Here is a 26,157-nt window from a genome sequence, read left to right as displayed (position 1 = left end):
GAATCTACTTGTAAGCCCTTAAACGGCACGGGGACAGAAACGGCTATATAAAAGAGAAAACCGGAGGTTTCTTTCCCTTGAGTTCCCCCTTCTTAGGCCCGGTCCAGTTAATGGCAGCCTGATTGCCTTTGGCCTGAATGGTGCAAACTGATCATTTTGTAGCCTTTGGAAGCTGAGGAGGGTCAATGCTTGCTTATTTGTCCCCTAATTCCTGCGGATTGAGGGATGTGGGGTTATTAGGCTCTGGCTGCATTGTAATGCCCGCCTACGCTTCTCTTCCATTTAGGCGGGAAGATTTGGCGGGAATGACGTCACAGGCCAGTACAGCAGAGCAACAAGTGGCTGAATCCGCTTTAAGCAGCATGGAGTCCCCAAAGTTAACAAGGCAGCTACACCCTTCTCAAGGGGAAAGCCTGGGGGGCAGTGACCCGGATCTTGCAGGCCCAGATGCAAAGGCAAATATCTTAGCCTGGCTGCAAGCTGAGATTAAGAAAGGAATAGACGATGCAGTCAAGAATCTGAAGCCAGTTTCCCATAAGAAAGGCAAACAGCCAAGTACCTCCAAAGGGAAAAGGCGTGCAGAACCCACTACCCTAGTTAAAACCAAAAAGAGAAAACTAAGGGAGTGGGAGGATGAAGACTCCAGTGACTCAGATGTCCCCCTGGAAGATTCAGAATCATCCCACAAGTCCTCAGGGAGTGAAGAAGGGGAGCTATCTGAGGAGGAGGAGGTGGATACTAGCCAAATGCAATCTAGGCTTTTCCCTCCTGATATGTATTCTAAGTTGCTTTCAAAGGTATTAAGAACTCTGGAGATATCACAGTCTATTGCAGGTAAAGAGGAGACGGAATCCTCCTACCCCCAAGGTCTGGAGAGAGCCTTACCTAAGATGGGGCCTAAACACTCAGGGGTGCCCTTACCTGCTATTTTCCACGACGTCTTGAAAATGGAATGGGATAATCCAGCAAAACCTAAACTGTATCAATCAGTTTTTCACAAATTCTACTCCTGGAACCCAGAGGATGCTAGAAAGATCAAGCTGCCGATCGTGGATGACCCAGTTACCAGTCTAGCTACCACCTCGGTTCTGCCCATGGATGCTGAGGGCATGCCTAAGGACCCATCAGACAAGAAGATCGAACAGGCCCTGCGCAGGGACTTCGAGGCATCAGCAGCGTCTCTAAGATCCTCAGCAACTGGGTCCTTGTTTGCTAGGGCGGCCTATACCTGGGCCTCAGATCTGGCAGCGGCAGGCAGAGAAGTCCCTAAGGAAATTAAAAATGAAGTGAAGAAAATAGCCCTGGCAGCAGCATTCGCAGCGGACGCCACCTTGGACTCATTCCAAATGTCTTCTAGAGCCATGGGCTTCAACGTGGCAGCCCGTAGGAACACGTGGCTGAGGAGCTGGGATGTGGACCAACAAGCTTGTAGCAGGGTGGCAGCGATTCCGTACACGGGTTCCAAACTTTTCGGTGAAGCCTTGGACAAATATTTAGTGGAAAACGCTGAAAAGAAGAAGGTGCTGCCATCCAAGAGAAGGGACACGAGGTATAAAGGAAGGCATTCCTTTCGAGACTTCAGAAGAACATCCAGACAGAACTCCGAAAGACCTTTCAGGAACAGGTGGCAAACCAAGCCGAGATCGGATGCCAGACCATTTGCCTTCAGGAAATCAGTCACCCAATCCAAAGGACAGAAAAAGAACAATCAAGCATGACTATCCGTGTCAGGGGAAGTCAAACCAGATTGGAGGTCGTCTTCAAGCCTTTGCACCCCAATGGAGACGAACAGTATCCGACAGGTGGGTACTGGAGACGGTATCCAAGGGCTATTCCTTGGAATTCGAGGAGGTGCCAACCAGACGCTTCATTCAAGTGTTTCGCAGCCGGTCGCAACACAAACATCAGAAAATGAAACAGGCTATCAAGCACCTGTTGCAGATCGAGGCGATAGAACCAGTACCCACACAATTCAAGAGACAAGGGGTGTATTCTATTTTCTTCATCGTCCCGAAGAAGAACGGGGAGATCAGGGCCATTCTGGACCTCAAGTGGCTGAACCTTCACATAAAGGACAGAAAGTTCAAAATGGAAACGATGAAGTCCACCACCGGAGCCATACAGCAGGGGGACTTCCTGGCATCCATCGATTTGTCAGAGGCCTATTTGCACATCCCTATGCGACCATCTCACAGGAGGTACTTACGTTTCGCCTACGACGGGGAGCATTTCCAGTACAGGGCTCTCCCCTTTGGCCTGAAATCTGCACCAAGAGTGTTCACCAAGGTGCTGGTAACGCTGGTGGCCTTCCTCAGAGTCCAGGGCATTGCCCTGTCCCCGTACCTCGACGACATCCTGATAAAGGCGCCGTCCCTACAAGCAGCACAGACAGCGGTCACAAGGACCTTGGATTGCCTGGAGGATCACGGCTTTATTGTGAACCGGCAAAAGAGCATCTTGCTCCCTACTCAGAGGATCGTCCACTTGGGAGTTACAGTGGACACAGTATTGGACAAAGCCTTTGTATCACCGGAGAGACAACAAAAAATTCTGTCCTTAATCAAGGAAGTGCAAGCGGGCAAACCAGTGGAGATAATGCAACTGGCAAAGCTGCAAGGCATGTTGGTGTCCTGCCAGGACACACTGCAATGGGCCAGATTCCACACCAGGCCACTGCAACGGTTTCTACGTCCACACCAACGCGTGATTTGCCACAAACAGCACAGGCTGGTGCGGATCCCTCAGTCGTTGTCCAGGGCATTGGACTGGTGGCTGGATGCAAGCAGATTTGCGGAAGGATCTCCGCTCAGGGAACCGAGCAGGATACCCATGACTACAGACGCAAGTCTGTTAGGCTGGGGAGCCCACATAAAGGGCAGAGTGGCTCAAGGAGAGTGGCTTCCCGAGGAGAAAGAAGCAAGTATAAATTTTCTGGAGCTCAAAGCCATAAGGAACGGGCTACTGGAGTTCGAAAACGCCCTACAGGACAGTCACGTGATGGTACTCACCGACAATATGACAGCAAAGGCCTACATAAACCGGCAGGGAGGCACCAAGTCCAAGCTTCTGAACCAGGAGGCAGAGAGGATCTTCTCCTGGGCGGAAAGCAGAGTGCAGTCAATAAGAGCCAGTCATATCGCAGGACAACAGAACACCACGGCGGACTGGCTGAGTCGGAACAGACTCGACCAATCAGAATGGGCTCTGAACAAACAAGTATTTGCACTGATTTGCCAGAGGTTCGGCACCCCGGGAGTGGACCTCTTCGCTTCTGTGGGGAACAGGCAGGTGCCTCAGTTCTTCTCGAGGTACAGCGAGCCAGAGGCAATGGGAGTCGATGCGCTGACTCAGGAGTGGCCGAAATGCCTTCTTTACGCCTTTCCCCCTCCGAAGATAATACACAGGGTGCTTCAGAAGATCCTCGATCAGAAGGCGGACGTCATTCTGATTACGCCGTTCTGGCCACGGAGGCCATGGTTCCAGGACCTCAAGAGGATGGCTCGGGGGCAACCGTGGTCTCTGCCGTGCAGGGAAGATCTTCTGACACAAGGGAAGATCCGGCACCCAGATCCCGCATCTCTAAGGCTGACGGCTTGGAGATTGAACATGGTCAACTTCGGGATTTAGGATATTCAGAAAGGGTGATTTCCACGATGTTAGCTTCAAGGAAAGTATCTACTAACAAGAGCTATAATAAAACATGGAAAATTTTCAATGAATGGTGCATTAAGAATGACAAAGACCCCATGTCAGCTACAGTGAAGCAGGTCCTCCTGTTCCTGCAAGATGGTTTGGACAAAGGACTTAGTACAAGCACGCTGAAGCGGCAGGTGGCAGCGATCTCGGCCATTAGGGGAACCAAGTCCGGGACATCTCTGACTACACACCCCCACGTCAAGAGGTTCCTGAGAGGGACTACTTTGCTGAATCCACCTCAAGTGCATCGTTTTCCTACATGGAACTTGAACTTAGTGTTGAACGCACTCACTAGAGAGCCCTTTGAACCAATGGCAACTTGTTCTCTGAAGAATCTGACTCTTAAGACAGTCTTTCTGGTGGGTCTGACCTCAGCTAGAAGGGTATCAGAGATAGGGGCGCTTTCTGTAAACAGGGATCTATGTATTTTCCACCAGGATAAGGTAGTGTTGAGAACGGATCCTGCCTTTATTCCTAAGGTAAACTCCTCCTTCCATAGAGGGGAGGACATCGTTTTGCCCTCCTTTTGTACTAATCCCAAGCATGATAAGGAAAAGGAGTGGCACAGGCTAGACGTGAGAAGGGCTCTGAGCTTCTATATAGACAGGACTAAGCAATTTCGTAAAGGGGAGAGCATGTTTGTTTCATATAGGCGGAACTCCATGGGCGGAAAAGTCACAACTTCGACACTCAGTAGGTGGATCAGGGAGTGCATAGGGTTAGCGTACAAAGCCAGGAACCTTTCGCCCCCGGAAGGCATCACGGCTCATTCCCTTAGAGGGACGGCCGCCTCAGCGGCGTATAGATCCTTTCCATCCTTGGAGAAGATATGTAAGGCTGCAACCTGGAAGTCAGTTCACACTTTCACTAGGCACTATAGAATAGATCAGATTGCGTCTTCCGACGCGGCCTTCGGCAGGAGGGTGCTACAGCACGTACTAGACTCCTAAGTTACCCGCCCAAATGGAACACTGCTAAGCATACATCCCAGAGGTCTTGACTGCCCCACTCCGGACCACTGGAGAATGGAAGATTTTTTCACTTACCGTGAAGCTTCCTTTCTCGGTGGTCCAGGAGTGGGGCAGTCACAATCCCACCCAATCAGGAAAGGGGTTAGTTGAAGCAGTCATATAGGACACAAGAGCAGACGGAGCAAGTTGTCAACTTGGTCTAGGTTACTTGTTGTGAGTGTGTGGTTTACACTGTTACGTTATTGGATAGTTCATCAGTTGCTGTTATAGTGTTTTGAAGCAGGTTGGTGGCAGCCTGGGAACGAACTGTATGGGGAGTCAACAAGGGCTTGAAAAGGAACTGAGCTGCCTGGGAGCCCCTCCCCCTAGGATCGCAGATCTGTCCGGCCCTGCGTAAGAGACGGAGGAGGAGCTACCCCAGAGGTCTTGACTGCCCCACTCCTGGACCACCGAGAAAGGAAGCTTCACGGTAAGTGAAAAAATCTTCCATTCCCCAACTAAATTCATCAATTTAGCTCCGGTGGATCTCACTAACAAACTGCCTTTTTGTGCAGCGCTAGAACAAATTTTGCATTCTCTTTCACACGCCCTGGCAGCTACCAATCAAGGTAATCAAACCTTTTGTTACTCCCAGGAACTGACCGTTGGAGTCTTTGTTCCAACAGCTAGGTGGGCCACCCCACCTCAGGGCACGTTTCACCCTATAAAAGCAGTGCCCTGGCCTCATTCAGACTGAACATACGTACTGGATCCTAAGTGCTGTTCCCTTGAGGTTACCCCAAGCCTCTTGCTCTCTCTCGCTGGACGTTTGGAGCTACTCTCTTCTCCCATGGACTGGACTAGTCTTCAGGGTAGGTAGATATACTTACTCCCCTCTCTTCTACCCCAACGTCTGGCTAGCTTCCTAGGTCTCTCTGTGTGTGTAACCATTTCCCCCTGCATTTCTGTGTGTATGTGCATGCATTTTCCTTTCTAGTAGAAGATTATTTGAATTTAAGCATCAGCCTTGTTTGCTATTTTGGAAGGGACTCCGTAAACATTGGTGAACAAGATCCCGTAGTTACCAGCCTTTCACGTAGCTATCTTCCTTGCTTGCTTCTTCCCTCCCACAAATTCTCTTACTCACAAGGAGACCAATTCTGGTTGCAGACAGGAGGACCACAGTGTGTTTCCTCCTTTACCAAACAATAATGATTTAACTTCTCAGAACCCCTTTCTGTGTCTGTACTTCAGGCAACCGTTGTCTGGGAAACCACGGAGCCTCTGCCCGTCAGCCGCTTTTACAGATTTTTGCTGAGGTAAGTCTTCCTGCAAGCAAAACCTCAGCCAAAGCTACACGAACAGAAGAGTCAGGCTGACTGAATGGTGAAGGAAAAAGGGGGCTAAGATACACATTTTCCAAGAGCTGCCTTTAAATATGCCACCTGCCAACCAACCAAACTTGCCCTATTGGTAAAAGAACAGCCAAAAAAAAAATAGACTCAAAGAATGTAGCTTGACTCCTAACCTTGGGCTGTAAATTTTAGACTACATATTGCAGGATTGCAAAGCAAGAATTACAGGAGCGACCGACATCCAAACCCTCTTCCTGTTATTTCAACAGCCCCCATTTTCTCAGCCCAGTGGGGATTTCTCTGGCATGCTCGAGGCCTTTTAAGGCCAGGCCCTTGAGACATTTTTAGATGGCTGTAAAATGGGGTCATCATCTGATGCCTAATGTGGCCCTGAGACTGAAAGGAATTCAGGTCTACCATACCGGCTGAGTGACGGGGCTTGCTTCATTAAGCACATCACAGCCGTATGCGAGCACTCTCAAGGAAGGTCAGGACGTGTTACTCGAAACACTGTAGGAGAGGAAAATTGCCCCAGCATGTCTTGAACATGGAAACTCCCACGCTCCAAGCAGGCAGGACTAGGGGGTATGCAATCTAGGACTGGCGGGGGGGGGGGACTGAGTTTTTGCAGATTCGGCACAAAATTTGGCATTCCCAGATCACATTAAAGAATCCCAGATCCGATTCTGGTTCCTGAATTTTTAACCCAAATAAATTCATCTTACTTCAGGTAAATTTGGGAATTGCAGTGGGTTGTTTCCTTAATTGCCTTAATTGCAGAAGGAATGAAGTGAACCCACCTTGTGGCTTGCATCCTCTGCAAGTCTGTGTTGCGAAAGTGGGGAAAGGCGCTCTTCCCTAGACTTAAAAGTTAAGTAGAACACCAGCAGGAGGGCCCATTGATCCAGTTGACACAACATAAAATGCACTCTCCAGTTTGAACCCCTCCTCCCACCCCCACACCCAAAGTACACAAGCAGAAAATTGAGAAAGGAGGTACCGGAAACGTTCTTTCTGGGACAGAAAAGGCAGATTCAGAAAACAGAGGTGCACTTACCTGTAACTTCTGTTCATCTAGGTCTTTGTGCAGGAACACATTGGGACTGCGTTTGTGCAGGCCAGCCATCCGGAGCAGGATTCTCAAGCTAAACGGGGTGGGGGACTCCCCCATGGACCGCTCTGAGCTGGTTTTTTCCGCCGAATGGTCACGTGGTGAGGAGGCCCCCCCCCCGTCTCCTTCAGTTCTGTGCCGCCGCAAGCTTCAGGTGATACAACCATCAGAGAGCTCACAGCGGGTCAGGAGGGAGGGGAATGTGTTCCTGCACGAAGACCTAGATGAACTGAAGTTACAGGTAAGTGCAACTCTGTTTTCATCTACGGTCTTCAGTGCAGTCCCACATTGGGAGACTCGCAAGCTACTCACCAAGGAGGTGGGGTGATGCTCTCGTGTGAACAGAGATTGCAGAACTGCCTGTCCCACCGCTGTCTCCTTCCTAGCGTTGACATCCGTCGCATAGTGCTTGACAAATGTCTATTCCGAAGACCAAGGCGCAGCTTTGCAAATATCTCCCAGTGGCACACCATGCAGAAAAGCTGCTGTTGAATGCGCTTTCAAACTGAACGAGCAGGGGACCCTAGTTGTTTTATAACTAAGTCTAATTGCCAAAACCACCCACCTAGAAATGGTCTGAGCTGAAGCTACCTTGCCCCTATTTTGGCCCGTATGGCAAACAAAAAATGCTTGACTCTTTCGAAATGCCATTGTCCTATCCACATAAAACAAAACTGCTCTCTTAACATCCCAAGTGTGGAGTGTCTGTTCCTGAGCGGAGTTGGGGTTTGGGAAAAACACTGGCAAAGACAGACATTGTAAAACATGGAACTGGGAAACCACCTTAGGCAGAAACTGAAAGCTAGTGCGCATCACCACCTTATCTTTGAAGACCTACCAAAAAGGTGGGTCTACTTGCAACATCTGCAACTCTCTAACTCTCCTGGCCGAGGTGATTGCTAACAAAAAGGCCATCTTAGCTGAGAGCGACGCCAAACTACAGGTTTCCAGTGATTCAAATGGCTTAAACATAAGATTGGATAAGACTAGGGACAAAGACCACTGTGGCATTATTTGAGTTCGTGGAGGGTACAAATTGTATAAACCTTTAAGGAACAGCTTGGAAAGGAAATGGAAAAAACCGTCTTCCCATCTACATTTTCATGAAATGCAGAGATAGCTGCTAAATGAACTTTAATAGAAGAGGAGGCTAGGCCAGCGTTATGCAGAGACACTAGATAATCGAACATGTTACTCGAAGGACACGTCTCGGAAGATATTCCCTGGGACCCAGCCCATGACAGAAATCTATTCCATTTCAATGCATATGAACTTCTAGTAGAAGGTTTTTGGGCATTCAAAATAATATTTGCCACCTCCTCTGAAAACTGAGAGTTTAATGTCTTATGAACCACGCCGTCAGGTGTAGCCTGCCGAGGTCGTGGTGCCCACGTCCTGCCAAAGCGCAGTAAGTCCAGCACTGCTGGAAGATGCACATAGCTCCCCTGGACCATGCTCTTGAGAGAGGAAAACCACGGCTGATGTGGCCCGAAGATAGCTATTAAGATATAAGTGGCTCGGTTCGCCATGATCTTGCAAATTGGAAGGAAGGCATAAAAAAGTCCCTCCACCCACTTCAACTGAAAGGCATCCCCCTTCGAGTTCTTGCCAAGCCCCCCTCTCAAACAGAACTGTGGCGTCTTTGTATTTTCCTGTGTGGCGAAAAGGTCCATATCTGGGTACCCCCGCCTCTGGAATATCTGCCGAGCATATTTGTCCTGGAGAAAATTAACATGGTGCTCCTTTTCACTCTCTGACCACACTCCATTCACGGATACATCTTCACAGTGTCTTCCCCAACCCTCCAGCAAGGCATCTGTGGTGACAGTGATATCATGAGAAGACATACCAAACTGTATCCCTTTATTCAGATTAGTAGGGTCTACCCACCAAGACAAGGAATGTAAGACCTGCCTCAGAATGGAAAACCTAATATGGGGAGACTGCAGTTGTGGGTTAAATCTCTTAATAAACCACAGTTGTAGGCGTCTCATTCTCAACCATGCTAGGGGTACCACCGCCGTGGTAGAGGCCATAAGACCTAATAGAACCTGAATGAGATGTGCCGACTGGTACCTACGTTTTTGAAACAAGCATACCGGGGGCATTATTCTTTCACCACGATCCGAGAGTAAAAAGGCCTTATTAGTGGTGGCATCTCACCTTGCACCAATAAAGTGTCCTGCTCTAAGTTAGACTTTTTCATATTAATAATCAGGCCCAAATTCCTGCAAGTGGCAAGGACAAGCTCCACACGTGAGTGCAGCTCTTCTGAGGAACCCATTGTAACCAACCAACCATACACGTAGGGATAGACTGCACACCCCACAAGTGTGCTATCACCACCGCTATACACGTGGTGAACACCCTTGGAGTCGTAGCCAACCCGAAGGGTAATGCCGTATATTGGAAGTTCTCGCTATTAAAATTAAAACCTCCTGTATTTAGGACAGATGGAAATATGCAAGTAAGTGTCCTGCAAATCTACCTTTGCAAACCAAGAATTTGCTGGAATCATATTAATGCTGGAATCATATTAATCATAAAGGCAAGGTGACCATCCTGAACTTTGATATTTGCAAATACTCATTTAACTCTCTAAGTTCTAGGATGGGCCTCTTCTCCCTGTCATTCTGGTTTACCAAGAAGAACCAAGAGTAAAACTCAAATTGATTATCCCAAGAGGGGACCGTCTGCAGGACTCCTTTATTCAATAAGGAGTCAATTTCCTGTTGCAACTCAGGCAGCTCATTCATGGGAGCATACTCAGGTAAGTAAGTGGGAGACAAGGTGTCAAACTCCAACTTAAAACCTTATTTTTTAAAAAAAGTTTTTTATTTTAATAATAGATAAGGGGTACAGAATAGAAGGGATAGGGAAGAAAAATTCATATTTTATAAATCTAATACATTGCACCATTCATTCTAATATATTTCTTATTACATCATTATATTCTGCAGATCAGCTATTTGTTTACAAGTTTTTCCATTTATTTTTGGTATTGTCCATAACTAAAAACTAAGTTTCTTCAATCTTCTTTTGTATCCAGATATAGAATGGCTCCCAAATGTCATTATATGTTATGCTATCGATATATTTCAATAAATTTAAAAGTTTGTCCATTTCAGCTTTCAATAAATTTAAAAGTTTGTCCATTTCAGCTGTCTCAAGTATTCTTTCAATCAGGTTTTCTTGTGTTGGGGTAGCTGTCATTTTCCAAAGTCTTGCGTAAAGAATCCTAGCTGTTGTAATTATGTTCAAAATCAGATGCTTTTGGTTTCTGTTAACTGAAACCAGTATGTGGTTTAATAAAAAGAGTTCTGGTTTCAAGGGTATGGAGATCTTAAGTATCTGTTGAATCATTCTATGGACCATCTTCCAGAACTCCGCCGCTTTTTAACATGTCCACCACATATGGAAATATGAGCCTGGAGCGTTTTCAGATTTCCAACATTTATTTGACATATTTGAAGACATTTTAGCTATCCTGATGGGAGTTAAATGCCACCTGTAAAACATTTTGTATATATTTTCTTTCAAAGAAGCCGATTTTGTCATCTTTAAATTACCCTTCCACATTTGCGACCATTGCTCTAAATCGATTGTGTGCCCCCCACGTTCTCTGCCCATTTAATCATAGTTTCCTTAACTTCTTCCCCCTGCAGTTTTACATTTAAAAGAGTACCATATATTTTATCATTTTAACATTAGAGCCACACATTATCGTGTCAATGTTCTCGTCTGTTTCATAGAACCTCATTATCTTTTTTGTATCTGGATTTCAGTTGTGCCTGACCCCACCATCCCAATTCAATATCCAAATCTACCATTTCTTTTACGTTTTTTAACAAACTGCCTGGCTTCAATAATACCTTATAAGTAGGGGCGTTCCCTTCTTTTTTCAAGGTGGGCTGTGTAAATGCTTCAATTGGGGAGACCCATAGTGGGACTTGGTCATAGAAAATGTATCTTACTCTTTCCCAGACCAGAACTAATGCCTTCCTTATCCAGTGGTTTTTGAAGTATTTATGGTACTCCCATTTTTTATACCAGAGAAATGCATGCCAGCTTATCAGTAAATCGTGTCCTTCCAGATTTAAAAGCCTTTCATTTTCCAAAGTAATCCAGTCTTTCAAGCCAAGTCAAGGCACAAGCCTTATAATATAAAAACCAATCCGGTAGGGCAAAACCAGCTTTTTCTTTTATATCCTGCAACGCTTTCAGTTTAATTCGTGGTCTTTTATTCTGCCAAATAAAGGATTGTACAGCCTGATTAAGTTTGTTAAAGAATGCTTGGGGTACCCCTACTGGTATGTTTTGGAACAGAAATAGAATTCTTGGAAGGACATTCATTTTTATCGCTGCAATTCTTCCCAGCAATGATATCTGCAAATCCTTCCATTGTTCCAAATCTTTTTTGATTGCTTTTAGTAGTATCATATAGTTGTCTTCATACAGAGAGCTGCATCTATTAGTCATCCAAATTCCTAGGTATTTTATCTTCAACTACAAGTTCTGATTTTTGGGTTAATTCTTCCATCTACTGCTTCTGAATATTTCCTTATAACTTTCTTTAATGATAGATAACACCAGGGCTCATTTTGAGGGGGAATGCAGCAGAATGGCGTTCCAGCAGTTTCAAGTCAGGAGGCCCCATCCACCTGACTTTAGGGCCATTTAGGCTTCAATTAGGGCCAAAATGGCCCAAATTTGGGCCAAAATGGCCAGGATTGTGTCGGTGCCAGGTAAGGTAGGCTTCTCCCACCCAGCAATGACCTGATCCCAGTGGTTTCATCCCCGATTTTGGCCGAAATGGGCCCAAAATGGCCTGATCTGGGGCTGTTTTGGCCTGGATAAGGGCTGACATGGCCCAGATCGGGTTGGTCCTGGCTTTTTCAGCCCCATCCGGGTTGTGTTGATCCTTATCCAGCCCATTTTCAGCCATTTTGGGCCTGGATCGGGGCCGAAACGGCCCAGATCGGGTTGGTGCCGGGTGGGGGAAGCCTCCCCACCCAGCAGCAACTTGGCCCCAATCCAGGTCCAAAAGGGCCTTTTGAGCCTGGATTAGGGCTGAAACAGCTCGGGCTGGATCAGTTCCAGACAAGGGAGGGTCCTACCCGATCCAGGCCATTTCGGCCCTGATCTGGGCCTGAAAGGCCCAAGATGGCTGCTTTCAGCCATTTGGGGCCATTTTCTGCCGGAATCGGGGCCAGAACAGCTGGGTTTGGGTTGATGCCAGATGGGGGAACCCTCCCCCACCTGGCACTGACTGGTCCTGGCTGTTTTGGCCCTAATCCAGGCCCAAACGGCTATTTTTGGCCATTTGGGGCCTGTTAGGCCCGGATCAGGACCAAAACCTCCAGGACTGTGTCAGTGCCTAGCGGGAGATCCGTCCCCTGCCCATTTTGTGCCCGATCCAGGCCAAAACATGTTCAAGTTGGCCATTTTGTGCCTGTTTCGACCTGGATTGTTTCCCCTGTCTTGCAGCAGCCAAATCCTGGCTATTTCTGCCCGATCAAGGGGTGCAGCATATGCTAATGAGTTATGCTAATGAGTTCCTGCAGCTCTTTTTCTACTAAATGACCCCTGGATAACACCCAGGCATCTTCACATACAGCTTCCCAGGCCTCAAAATATTGTGATAATCTGTCAAAGAACAACTGGGTGGTCAAAGGAGACTCTCCTAGTCATAATTGCTCCCTCCAACCTTGAGACTAATCCTTCTGCGACTGCCCTAGAGTCTATTTGGCCTTCCCCGAGGCCCGCCTACGGGACTGACTGTGGGGCAAATAAGGGGAATGATAGGGATACTGGTTCCTGTACAGCTGGAACCAATAAGAACGGTACTCCCTCCTGGGCTGGTAGTTCCTCCTGCTTGGGCTGCAAGATAAGGAGGTACAATCTGACAATTGCGACAGTACCCCATAAGATCTCATGGTCTGCCTGTCATTTTTCTTTTTTGATATAGTCATCAGTAGCCTCCGAAAATAAAGTATTCCCCTCAAATGGCATGTCTTCTATCTTGTTCCTCGTTTCCATTGGCAGAGCCATTTCCTGTAGCCATGCATGCCTTCAGAGAACAACAGCTGTATTCAGGCCCCTAGCATCAGTATCCAAAATGTGTCTACTGGTACTGATCTGTTGCTTTGTAAGACAAGGGCCTTGTCACGGATGAGTTTGGCTAATACCTTCTTCTCTTCAGGTGACCCCTCAAGGTAAGTGGCCACCTTATCCCACAGGAAGATCTGGTAGCCATTCAAGATGGCAAGAAAATTAGCCATCTTAATCGTGAGGGCAGAACCTGAGTAACATTTCCTGCCCATCATATCCAGCTTACGACCCTCCTTACCTGCTGGTGTAGCAAGACTCCCCTGTCTCTGGGGCGCTCGGTGCTCCTCCGCTATTATGGAGGATGCAAGAGGGTGTACAAACAAATATGGACAGTAATCCTTCTTAATCTTCTACAAGGCTTTCACCTTCTTCACTGTAGCAGGAATGGACGCTGGTTTTTGGCGCAGCTCATCCATGATTTCAATGAAACCCTCTGTCATTGGGAAGGCCACAACATCCGGGGTGTCATAAGAGATGTGCTTCAGGATACTATCCTGAGACTTTGGCTAAGGAGCTGATACATCTATGTCCAGCGACTTAGCCATACCCAACATTTGCTCGGCGTACAGCTTGTAATCAATTGCAGGCGACCTCCTCTTAGACTCCCCTAATACCTCCTCAGGGGGTGGTTCAGATGTAAAACTGGGGCTCCTCCTGGATCCGAGAGTTTCACCTCTGATTCCGATTCTGAGCCCCATCTGTGTTGAAGGTCTGGCCCTTGGGTACCACACCAGATCCAAGTCGTGTGACATGCTCTGAGTAGACCTGGGCAATCTTGGAAATGGATACAGTGGGGGAAAGTCCCAGTCCTGCGGGTAGCCAGGCATAGGGTAGGGTGGGTACCCCAAGCCCTCTCATCCAAACTAGACTGCTGCCTCCAACGCTTAACTCCATCGGAAGCATCAGTAGAAGCTATCAATGCCAAACTCGATCTCCATTTCGAAACCATGAAAGGGCTTGTCTAGGTGAGTTGTTTGTGAGATATGCTTAGTCTTATCCCTGTGTTTACAGGGCCTTGAGGCCAATACTTCCGTTCCAGTCGGAATCTATCATACCTCATTTTCCACTCACTGGCATCGAGGTATCTCCATCCAGCCATATCATGCTGGCTCCAGAACGGGCTGAAACCGTAGTATCCTAGGACCGAGATCTCAGATGGTTCTGGTCTTTCAGAACTGATGGATCTGAGGGCTGTTCTGATGGCATGGGGTCCCACGTCGCTGCTTCCAACAGGATCCCCAGATCCCAATGCTTAGGCCACTCCACCAGGGCAGATTTCTTCACTGCCAGGCTCATGGGAACGGACATCGCCTTGTTCCACAACACTGCCTTCAGCCTCAACGCTCGGTCCGCTCACACTTTGGGGGTGAACAATTGGCAATGTTTGCAGCATTCGACCACATACCCTTCCCCCAGGCAGGCCAGGCACAGTGAGTGGCCATCTGTCCTGGCCATCTTCGTTCCACAGCCATCATATTTCTTAAAAAGTGACTTGTCCGCCATCAGGGCAGTAAAAAAAAAAGTTGTGCCTAGCCACGGATGGGAAGGGGGAGGGGAGGTACAAGTACCCTCATAACTCCACATATTCAAATATGTGAAACTACTTATCAAACTATACTAACTACTGTAACTATGTAACACTAAACTACTAATTCCTAAACTACAAAACTAACTCTAAACAACTCTAAACTTTTAACAATCACTACAACACAAAGCCTAGCTGAGAAAGATGTCTGCTCCTTGCGGCGGCAGAAAACAAACTAAGGGAGAAGGGGGGCCCTCACCGCATGACCATTCGGGCAGGAAAAACCGGCTTGGAGCGGTCCATGGGGGGAGTCCCCCCCACCATTAGCCTTTTAGCTTGAGAATCCTGCTCCGGATGGCTGGCCTGCACAAGCACAGTCCCAATCTGGAACTGCACTGAAGACTGTAGATGAAAGGGATGTTAGGGACGTGTGAGTGACACACCATACGCAGAGGCAAACGCACAGATGAAGCTACAGAATTCTGCTGTGATGTGTTATTCTAATGCCAGTGCAGGGGTGGGAGGGATGGCCAGGGATGAAGAGCTCTCCTGAGCCGGCGTGAGATTAGCTGCAGACACAGAACTTTAGTCTCCCCAAATTACCTATCACTCTCAACCTGAGGCTGTGGGATCCATCATATACAGCCTGTGGTTGTGGCTGGGACCCTGTTTGGTTCTGTTTTGTGGTGGTTTCCCCCACTGTGGTGCTGTTTCTGGGTTCTGCCCAGCTGCTGTGAATGACACTGCTTACAAGAGACTAAGTTGCAGGAGCCCCTTGCTTCACTTTGGTTTCGGCAGAATTTGCTGGCTTGACATGATTCTTTGATGTGATGTTGGAACCCTTGGTTCATTTTGGTTCGGTGGCGGGGGGCGGGGGGTTCCATTCTCTGATGTCAAGTTTGGTTCTGTTGGGCCTTTCTTGTGATGGGCTTGCATTTGGGATTCTGCCTTTGTCCAGCATGTTTCTGCAGTCCAAGTCAGCCTTGACTTTTCCCCTGCATAATAGGAACAAATTGAATGGCTGCAGAGACCTTCCAGATACTTGGGGAGTCTTTAGAAGACCGTCAGGAGTAGCTCCCCTGCAAATTTGGTGGAGTTTGCTTGAAAAATACCACCCCCAGCTCCGTGGAAAGCTCCAGTTTCTCCATAGGGAATAATGTAAAGTGGCTACATGCATAGAACTGGGCCTCCAGGGTCCAACATCCCAGATACTTGGGGGGTCTTTAGAGGACAATCACGAGGAGCTCCCCTGCAAATATGGTGGTATTTGCTTGAAAAATGACCACACCAGCCCCCAGATTGAGAATAATGACCCAATTAAGTGGGATTTCTCTGATATACCCAAACCAGCGAATCAGTCTGTCCTGAACTTTTGGAATCCTGAATTTTTATGGGACCCCTAAAACTGGATTTCCCAGATTTTTTGGGGGGGGTGCACTGTCCTAGTCAGCAGGTTACATCTAAAGTCAGAGAGATATCTTCCTTATACCTCCCCGTAGGTGCCAAGTGAACCGGTCCCAGCTGCCCCAACTCCGCTGCTTGCTGTAATGTAGCAATTAAAGTTACATTTATAGCCACATTTTGCATCTCAAGTGCCTGCATTCAACAAACAAGCGGATGCTACTAGTTAGTTAGGCCCATATTTCACAAATGAACTTTTTAAAAAACCCACAGGATGCATTTTTTGCGATGTTGACAAAAAAATCTTCAGCTTTTTGACCCGTTTCCTACCTAGAGAGGTGAGGCCCTGCCAACTGAAAACCGGGATTTCACCCGCCCCCTTTTTAGAATGAGTGATAGGTGCTAAAATAGCATAAATTCTCTTGCTTTAATGTTAGATATATTTTCAATGTTGCTTGTAGAAAACTAAGGCATTTATACTTTTGAATACTATAAACATGCAAATTAATACAATGGTTAAGTGACAGCGCATTTTATATTGGTAAAGCAGTACAGTGGGCTTAGCTCCGATATGAAAATACTGCATACATTTCAGTTTTTCCCAGTCCTTTAAGGGAAAAATGTAAAAACCTGAGTTTTTCCTCAGAGCTTCCAAATTTCTGAAATTCTGTATCTCTGGTCCTAACCATCCCGCTAAACAAAGATGAATTCAAGTGGCTCTTCTGTTGCTGGAAGAATAGAATGCCTGTGGAGTTTCTAGCCCTTAAATCCACAAGCTACTGAGAAGAAGGGCATTAATACCTGAGGAAATCATACGATCTGGAGGTTGTGGAGTAAGACCTCCAGCACAAACAGCTCCTGTGCCCTCCCCCACACTCCACTGCCCTCAACATAAACCTACACGCTGTCAATTTTAGACAAAGTGATACCACTTTACACAAGCAGTTCTTTACAAGCCTCTAGTTCTACTTTGAAATTACTCAAGGTTTGTACAGTGAAACAGTGGACTCCTCCCACAGATTAGCAACCCCTACCCCCAGGGTTAATAGCATTGTGTGTCCTGAGCATCTGGCAAGAGCCAGGAGTTTCTATTTTCAAGAACTTGCTGCCTGAACAAGCCTCTCAGCTACTGAACTTCCAATCTTTGACGTAGGACAACCTATACACCCCCCAAAGCCAGTTGTCTTAGGTGACAAAAGTTCACACGCACATCAGGCGACACAGGTCCCCCTCGCCCCCCAGCAGCACCCCCAAACACAGGACAGTAACCGCCTGCCAAAATTCCAACCAAGACTGAGGAGCAGAGGGTGGGGCGAGAAAAGGAGGTCAGATCTGAGAAGAGACCTACAAAGGAACCAGAGTACAAGTTGTCAAGAAAGAGCCCGCTTATTTGGCAACACCAATTCCTTCAAATCATTCCACTGAACCCCCACGCAAGACCAGGAATGAAATCACAGGAGACACATTAGAGATCGTTTTCTTATTACAATCTTGGTACACAGTACAGCAAACTGCTCACCGGTTTCTTGGGCACTACTTCCTGCGTGTGCCAGCTGTCAGCACTTCCAATTAAGAGGCAACAGTTGTCTTTTTGCACAAAAAACTAGGCCTGCAGCGATCAACTGCTCTAGGCTAGCAGGAGGGAATATTCCCCGACTGCCATTGTCACTCTGCCTGAGAAAAACGGGCTTCTCATTTTGTCACGAACAACTCAGCAGTATCGCAAAAGCAGAAGCCCCACCTACACCGGTAGCCACCTCCACGCTCCTGCTACCGGTTCTCCTCTTCACTGCGCCATTCTCATCTCAATACTGACTTCTATGTTTCTTGACCCTTGCGTGAAGCAAGAATCACCATCTTTATTTCAACCATCTTATGTGAGGAAGGCAGAACATAAAATGGCTCTGGAAAGCAGACTGTTCGACTTTGGATCCTAGAAGAATCCGGCAACTTGTTCTGAGCTTGCTAAAAATGCTACCGAGGAAGCCCTGCTGAAGGCACCTCAGGGTTTTCCCTTTCTGTTAACTGCCTATCAAAGTCCATGGCTACGTAAAGAAGAGGAACATATTGCAGAGAACACCAAAAACTTCTTGCAGTCAACTGTAGCTCAGCAAATTCAAAACTGATACGCACACTGCCACTTAGTATCCTGTTAAGCTAGTATTAAACTTGTGTGTTTTAGAATTACAGTTCTTTCATACTACAGCATACACTCATTTTTCACATGTGCAGATTCTTTTGACTAATTGTTTCTTTCTGCTGATAAGGATTCTTTTTCCACTCCCTCTGCCTCAGCCAAACTTTGCAATGACAGATTCAAGAAACATCCCTCTCTCCTTGACTAGTCAAGAACTCAGAGGAACTCCGTATTAGGGCTTCCAATCTTGTACTCCAGAAAGTTACAGTCATTTCTTGAGCAGCCAGAGATGCAATTGTCCACTTCCGAACGAAAGCCTTCCCCTTTTCCTTCTCAGTCACATTCAGGTGGCTAAGCAGCAAGTCCAGGACAGCTGGGTGGTCTTCTCTTTCATGGAGACAAGTCTGAGGCATGCAAGAGGGCCAGGGCCAGGCTATGCTACTGAGATGTCAACATTTCAAGTGTACAAGAGCTACAGAAAGCTCTACACATTAAACCAAGAGGAATCACCTGTGCTGGGTTTCAATGAGTTTTTATTTTAGACAGCCTACATGACACGTTTTAAAAACAATGCCTCCACTCCAATCAATTCAGGGTCAAAAAAATCAAATTAAGCTCAAAGTGGCAGCAGCCCAGTTGTCAGACACTGCTGAGTCATGATGGTTTGTGGATGAGGAAAGAGCAGCAGCCAATTATGAGGATGAAGATGATGACAACAGATGATCCAGAAGGGAAGACCTCTCGTTACTGTCAAGAAAGGAACCACAGTTAGCCAAGGATCATACCAGTCCCTTCGATCGATATTCCAAGCTGGCCTCTTCAACTGTTTTCCCCCATTCAATCTGAACTGCCATTTTATCAGGCAAGCAGAAAGCGCGAGGAAGTTGCTCTTGCATCTTGATGCAAGCCAGAGAGCAAAAAGGAGTCGCTCCTGACCTATCAGCAGATGCTTAATGTTCAAATGTTACACTGCACAGCCTTCCTTGAGGCTACTTGGAAAGAATCCATATTTAGGGCCCTGCTATCAGTGGCAAAGGAAAGCTGTCAATCAAAGCCCTCAAAAATCCTTGTGCAAGTCATACAAGAAATTAAGCTTCAGTGCAAGTGGAAACCTGAATGTTTTTAAGGGGCTCTTTGTACAATCTTCTCCATCCCTATTCTTCCTTCCATCCACTACGAAAGTCCTGTTCACAAGTTACTGTGAACCTACATGTACAATGTACACTTATCACCAATTCTACTATTACAGTGAACGTATGTACAGCTGAATGTGTGACAGAAACCCCATTTATCTAGATAAATTTATCAATCAAGTGCACACTGGCTCTCTCTCTCTCTCTCTCTCTCTCTCACACACACACACACACACACACAGCGCACATTTATCCTGAAAATCTTGCTGGCCCTTCAGGGTGCCCCTGGCCTGGAGAGCCCAGGCAAGCTTGATCGCCTCAGATCTTGGAAGCTAAGCAGGGCTGGCCTCGGTTACTGACGGGATGGGAAACCTCCAAGGAAGACCAGGGTCACCCTTGCCACACGTGATGGATGACGACCCACTTAGCAGACGACTGCAGAACCTGCATTTCGCGACCTCATGCCATACGCAGGCCTGCAGAGTGGGACCTGGTGCTGCCCCAGAAGTCCCTCATCTAAACCAGGGATGGATGAGCCTTTCGGCATCACTTCCGTAACGCCAGTTAAACGCTTTCTCACAGGGACACAAACTCACAAAAAGCCCCTTGCCAGCGGCTGAGGAGAAAACCTGCCCCCCACAACACCACAGGTGCCTCTTTTGAACCAAGGACTGGCTGAAGGGCGAAAGAATGAATAGGACCTGTTAAATGCATCTGCTTCTGGTCTTTCCGGTTCAAAAAGGAAACCAAAAGAGACAACAGAAGTGATTAAGGAGTGGGTTAAGTCTTTTGGATGAAAAACAGAACCACAGGGAAGGCCTGAGAGAGACTGAACGGGATACAAAAAAAAGACTCAGGTTCTTTACATCACATCTGGGACCTGCTAACACAACTTGTGCTTAGCTGGCCGTACCAGATAAGACACCTTCCACCGCCAGCTGCTGGGGGGGGGGGCGGCGCAAGAGCTGGAGAAGGCTGTTGCCGTGCTGCTTTGGCAGGTGGGCGTCCGACGAGGGTCTGGCTCAGGAATGTCACAGACAGAGTGCTGGACACAGTGGCCTGCAGGGCTCTCCCATGGCTGCTCGCTATTTCCACAACCAAGCAAAGGCCTAACCAGGCAGCCTCAGCCATTGCTCTCCTTAAGACTTACACATTTCTCCATGTCTAATCCGTCTTTGAAGAAAATCATATATGGGGTTACACCATCCTCACGGAAATCCAGCAACGCCACCATGCCATCAGGATTCATGTTCTCTCCTACAAAAAACTTCGGGACAGAGAAAAATCAAACTCATTCTCCCATCCATACTAAAATATATTTCCTTGCGCAAGGATCATATTTCCTGCAAAATGTCAAGCTCCGGCCAACAGTAAAAATGATGAGTTCCACTTTGCTTTATAGATGATAAAAACAGCAGCATTCATCCTACAGATGTAATTGCTGGGGAAAAGCTTTGAAGCTTACCTGGTAATTTTTGAAGTTTGCAAGGATATGCTTGACTTGCTCTGCAGCACCTGTCATGAATGGCTTTACTCTCTCTGGCTTCGTTTCCTCAAGCCTGGCTTTGATTCTAAGGGGAAAAAAACAGCAATCCTTAAAAACCCCTAATCTGCAGTGAAGCAGAGGAATATGCTACAAGCAGAGAAACTAACAGTGAGGACTGCACCAGCACTGGACTGTTGCACAGAATGGCCACTGCCCAGTGCCTTGATAGAACTACACAGAAGTAATTACTGTCCAACAAGAACCAGAGACCCAGATTCCAATTCTCACTCTGACATAAAAACATTTTCTTGGCAGTCACCCTCAGAGGGCCCAGGAAGCGAAAAAAATTGCTTTTCTTCTGTTTGTTGTTTTTCTTTTTTCAATTTCTTATGGAAAAATTGGGAGGGGGAACACTGAAAAAAAACTCCTATGAACTATCTTAAAAACAAGGTTTCTACATGCTGAATGCATAACCTGAAAGTTGGAGGACTTCTTCCATTTTTCCAGGGTGAAAGTTGGGAAATGTTAAGAGGCACTAGGAAAAAAACCTCACTGTAACCACATACAGGATTTTCAGGATTTTTTGTATAAATGTAGTAGTATTGACAATGATTCATACGCTAACACATTACTAAGGAGTTCAGTGTTTTCACAGAATTAATATCCAAACACGTTGGCAGTTCTACTTACTGTAGTAAGTAGTAATCAGTTTCCATCCAAACAATATAATTTCCTTTACTAAAGAATTTGTTTTCTACCCTCAACTTTTATTTTGCCTACCTCTCTGTCAGCAAAAATTAAAGATACGTGTGCTATGGTAGCATAGTGAGCAGCTCTCTCTCAAGTACAGGGTATGTTTATTTTTTGAATACCATAAACGTGCCAAATATTACCATTTTAAATGCTAAGTCTATTTCATCCTGTCAAATCAATAAAATAAATTTTGATTTAAAAGGAAAGTAAGTATTGCATATATCTCACACACCCCCACACACAAATTTCCACCTCTCCTCCAAAAGAACCTCTTCCCATGGCTTCAAAATTTCTAGGAATTTTGCATCTCTACCCTCAGCCTAACTTGTTGTTAGTTTCACATGGTTTTGTTAAAGATTGTTCGTTCAGAGTACTGGGGGGAAAGGGAGGGTAAGCAAGAAAGTCCCCGGCAACTGTCAGTTTTATCCAAACGAATCCCTTCTGAGTTTAAAATACATATACAGAAACTCTGGTGTTTGCAACTGTGCTCTGAGGATGGCAATTTCCATTAAGAACATCGAGATGGTGTTTTATTTATGGCTATGAGCGGCTGAATTTTTTAGTCTATCACTTTCTTCCAGAACAAAAAGATCCCTCTTCTGTCTGCCTATGGCAGGCATAATTCATCTGAAAATAAACCCAGGAACTTAACAACTGGCCACCAGCTTTAGGATTGTGGGTGTTGCAGTGTGAAGAATGAAGGAAACTCAACCACCCGGGCATAGGTTAATCCCGCGCATCCCTCTACTATTTGCAATGGAAGCAAATGTTATTCGCACAAAGTGAGGGAAGCGCAGGAAGTAGGGACAGGGAGGGGGAAAAATAAGCCCCTCTATTACAAAAGAGGAAGCAGCTCAACAATTTCCCTGATCTACCAGAGCCTATGGTGCAGTGCTAGTTGGAGTTATTAGGAAGCACCTAGAACTAAGAGCTAGAGTGACTGACTAGGAACTAAGGTTCAAAACCCCACTGCACCATGGAATCTTGCTCGGAGACCATGGGCCTTTCACACACTTGCACCCTAACCTATCTCACAGACCTGCTATTGTGAGGATACAACGATGTAAGCTGCTTGAGGGTGACATGCGGGGGGGGGGGGGGCGGGAGCACCAAGAGAAAGAGTGGAAAACAACTCTTCCTTTACAAGACAAAAAACGGTTAAGAACCACACTGGACTCTCATAAAGCAGTGCGGGATAGCAGTTAATAGTGTGACAAGAATCTGGGAGATCCAGGACTGAATCTCACCTCTGCCATGGAAGCTTGCTGAATGACCTCGGGCCACTCAGCCTCACAGGGATGTTGTAAGGGTGAAATTGGATAGAAGAATGACGTAAGCCAGTGTGACTCCCCATGGGGGAATCACACAAGACCCTAATGTTGGTCAGAGTCCACAAAAGTGTGATCACTCCAGCTCCATCCCATGTCACTGCAACTCTTGACAAGAACAGAACTTACTCATTCACTATTCAAGCTACCATTCAATATAGTGAGCTGCGGGATTGGCAAATAGAGCAAGCCCTTATTTAAATTTCTATTGCCAGTATCTGTCAGAAATTCCTTAGGTACATCTGTAGTAGCTACTATTCTTCTGGTACTAGTAATACGCAAGAATCCAAACAGCCTGGAGTCAGCCAATGTCTTTCTCCTCTCAATCAAAACAGTCTTTGGCTAAGTAAGCCCTTGATTAGCAGTGCTGTCTAAAGCATAACTACCCTCTTTTAAAAATGTGTAACTGCTTAGGATGGCCCTGTGGATCAAGGCAACCAATATCTCATAACTAAATTTCTACGAGCCTGCTGGCAAGAGGAATGCAAGCACTCTGCAAGGACAAATACCAGGGGAAAAACCATCATCATTGGATTAGGCTGCCAACGGGATGCGACTTTTGCCATCTTGTACTAATCTGGCAGTTTGTATGCTTTTATTTGTTACTGCAGCACAAACTTAACTATGATTATCAAATTATAGGGATTTAACATTCAAATTTTAGTAGTTGGAGTAATACAGAAACCTCATTTTAGATTCACAAGCTATGCCAACCTGAAGATTCAGGGCAGACAAGGAAAACTTCTATATGGTGGGGAGAAAAGAGAATTTTAGTGGATCAAGTTCAGTCAACAAGAGCACAGATGGGGATTGTGATGGTCACAATGACACCATCTGAAGCACACCTAGATTACACCTGCTGCTCAAGCTGTAATCCACACTCTTGAATGTATCTGGAAGAAAACAGTCCACCCACACAGACAAGCCCCAACTGGGGTCCCAGGCTGCTCAGCTTGTCTTCGAGAACGGAGCTGCCAGCCCCACACAGCCCCTCGTGGCAGCGTCCTACCTGCCCCATGACAAAGGCCCAAACTACTCACGATTTCATATAGTCCTTGATGTACTTCTTGTAAGACTCTTTAGTAAAACTGGTTTCCTGCAGGTGGTGATTCATTACGATGTCAACGCCAGTCACCACCGTGGCCTCTGTGCCTTCTCCTTCGGGCCCTTCGGCAGATGCATTTCCTCCAATTAAAGCATCATCGATCTCCCCTTCTTTCCTGCTTACCATCTGTTGGAAAGAAACAGGCCTCCACTGAGATGCCACCAGGGAAGTATCAGCTGCCAATACACAACTCAGGCTATCAGTTGCTGAAAGAGGCTAAGTAGAAATTCTTCATATCTTTGCAATGTCAGCTTCGAATTGAAAGATGAGACTCGGGAGTCTCAAAAGCCTCCAATCAGCAAAGCCACACATCTGGGAGGGCTGGAGAGGAGGCTCAGCGGAGGCCCCGGGCGCTTGTCCAAGGCAGAGGGGCGGGCCGGCCTTGCCAGCAGCAGCAGCCCCGGCGCAAGGGGGTCGCAGACCGGCGCCCCCCCGCCCCTCCCCCCGCCCAGGCCGCCCCTCCCCCCGCCGGGCTCACCTTCCCCTCCACCTCCAGGCAGAGGCCGCTGGCGACTTCCTTGATCTTGTAGATGTCGGAGAACATCTCGTCCTCTGCGGAGGCAGCGGGAGAGGCGCCGTCAGCCCCGGGCCCGGTCGCGTCCCGCCCGCCATCCCGCCGCCGCCTCAGGGCGCCCCTCGCCGCGCAGGCGCAGAGGCCTCGGCAGCCCCCCCCCCGCTGGCGATTCGGGCCCTGCGCGGCGGCGCAGGCGCAGTCGGCGGCCCCCGGGCTCGGACGTCTCGGCCTTTCCCCTCCCCGCGCCCGCACCCCCACGGGCCGCACAGGCGCAGTAGGAGGGGAGCGCTGGCACGAACTCGCTCAGGCCGCGGGTGCTGCGCAGGCGCAATAGGCGGCACTGGGCTCGGAAAGGCCGCCCGCCCGCCCGCCCGCCCCGCGCCCTCTCCCCTCCCCTCCCCTCCCGGGGACGCTTCGCTCACGGCTGATGCAGTCGCGGTAAATGATCATGGCGGAGGCGGCGGGCGGGCGGCGGAGCCGAGCCAAGCGGGTGCGCGGTCTCAAGGAACGGAGCGGCTCAGGAGCAGCCCCAGCGCCGACCAGGAGCGAGGCGGAAAAGGCCGAGGCGGCGCCTCCTCGGAGCTCATATAGCCAGCAGGGCACGTCCTGGGCCGCTGTGCGCCACCAATCCCCGCGCTCCTAGCCGCGCTCAAAGCTGTGACGCCACCACGCACGCAGAGCGCCCGCTTCGGCTCCGCCCACGGCTGGGCTCCTCCTGCGCGGCCCCCGCCACCTGCGCGCATGCGTGTGCTCGAGAAGCCGTTCCCGCGCATGCCCCGTCTGGCCGCCGACCCCTGTGGCCGTGGACTGACTGCGGAGGCCGCAGACGCCCCGGCCCCCGCCGCCTGCCTCGGAGCGGCGTGGGACGGGCAGCCGCAGGTCCCGGGGAGGGCTCGAGGCCGGGGGGGGGGGGCGGGGGGGCTTCCCGCAGTCGCTCCGTCGCCTGCCGCTCAGCGGCCGGGCTCAGCTGCAGGTATGGGCCGTCGCTGCTCGCGGGGCTCCTCCCGGCCTGGGCCCTCCCGCGGCGGGCGCGCCCCTGCGTTGCCCCCCCCCCGCCCGGCCCGGGTTATCCACGTGATCTGTAGTCCGCCTCGAGGACGCTTCCCGAAACCCTGAGCCGGTCCAGAAATGCGAGTTCGCAAAGGTTTTAAACCTGGAGCTCCCGGGAGGGGCTTCCCCAGTGCCGCCCCCGGCCTTGCCCTCCCGAGCCAGTTCTCCGCTGCACCCCCCGCAGCAGCGTCTCCTCCGAGCGGGGCCTTCCGCGGACACGTTGCCGCCGTTCTGCCCCGTGCTTGCGCGTCCATCTTCTCCAGGAAGGGGAGAAACGGGGCGATGATGGGCCACCTTCTTCTTCTTCTTCTCCTCTAGGGGTTGCTTTCAAACTAGCAGTCAGGTCACCGTCTGTTTTAGTGACTGAGGGAATCCGTTGCAGGTCTGCTCAGAATCCTACTAAAGTCTGTTCGGTGAGGCTTACTCCCAGGAAAGTGTTCTTAGGATAGGATTTATGATGGCCATCAGGGATTCATTTATGTGATCTTTAAATGATTCCAGT

General features: G+C 48.3%; 1 protein-coding gene and 1 non-coding gene across 2 annotated transcripts; both read right to left on the bottom strand.

Annotated features, from left to right (window-relative positions):
* Nucleotides 1–18,802: 18,802 nt before the first annotated feature.
* Nucleotides 18,803–25,172, bottom strand: TPT1 (tumor protein, translationally-controlled 1). The gene is made up of 6 exons (XM_054973255.1): nucleotides 25,028–25,172; nucleotides 24,570–24,643; nucleotides 24,027–24,217; nucleotides 20,885–20,990; nucleotides 20,570–20,686; nucleotides 18,803–19,033 (listed from the first exon to the last, which is right to left on the bottom strand). Exons 1-6 carry the CDS (start codon nucleotides 25,053–25,055, stop codon nucleotides 19,031–19,033), a joined length of 519 nt encoding a protein of 172 aa, XP_054829230.1. The 5' UTR covers nucleotides 25,056–25,172; the 3' UTR covers nucleotides 18,803–19,030.
* Nucleotides 19,108–19,238, bottom strand: LOC129326828 (small nucleolar RNA SNORA31). The gene has a single exon (XR_008596749.1). It is a non-coding gene; the product is annotated as a small nucleolar RNA SNORA31 (small nucleolar RNA).
* Nucleotides 25,173–26,157: the final 985 nt, after the last annotated feature.

Source organism: Eublepharis macularius, chromosome 3 (assembly GCF_028583425.1).
Source record: "Eublepharis macularius isolate TG4126 chromosome 3, MPM_Emac_v1.0, whole genome shotgun sequence".
NCBI lineage: Eukaryota > Metazoa > Chordata > Lepidosauria > Squamata > Eublepharidae > Eublepharis > Eublepharis macularius.
Note: the sequence above shows the minus strand (reverse complement) of the source record. Positions and strands in the feature narration are given on the sequence as shown.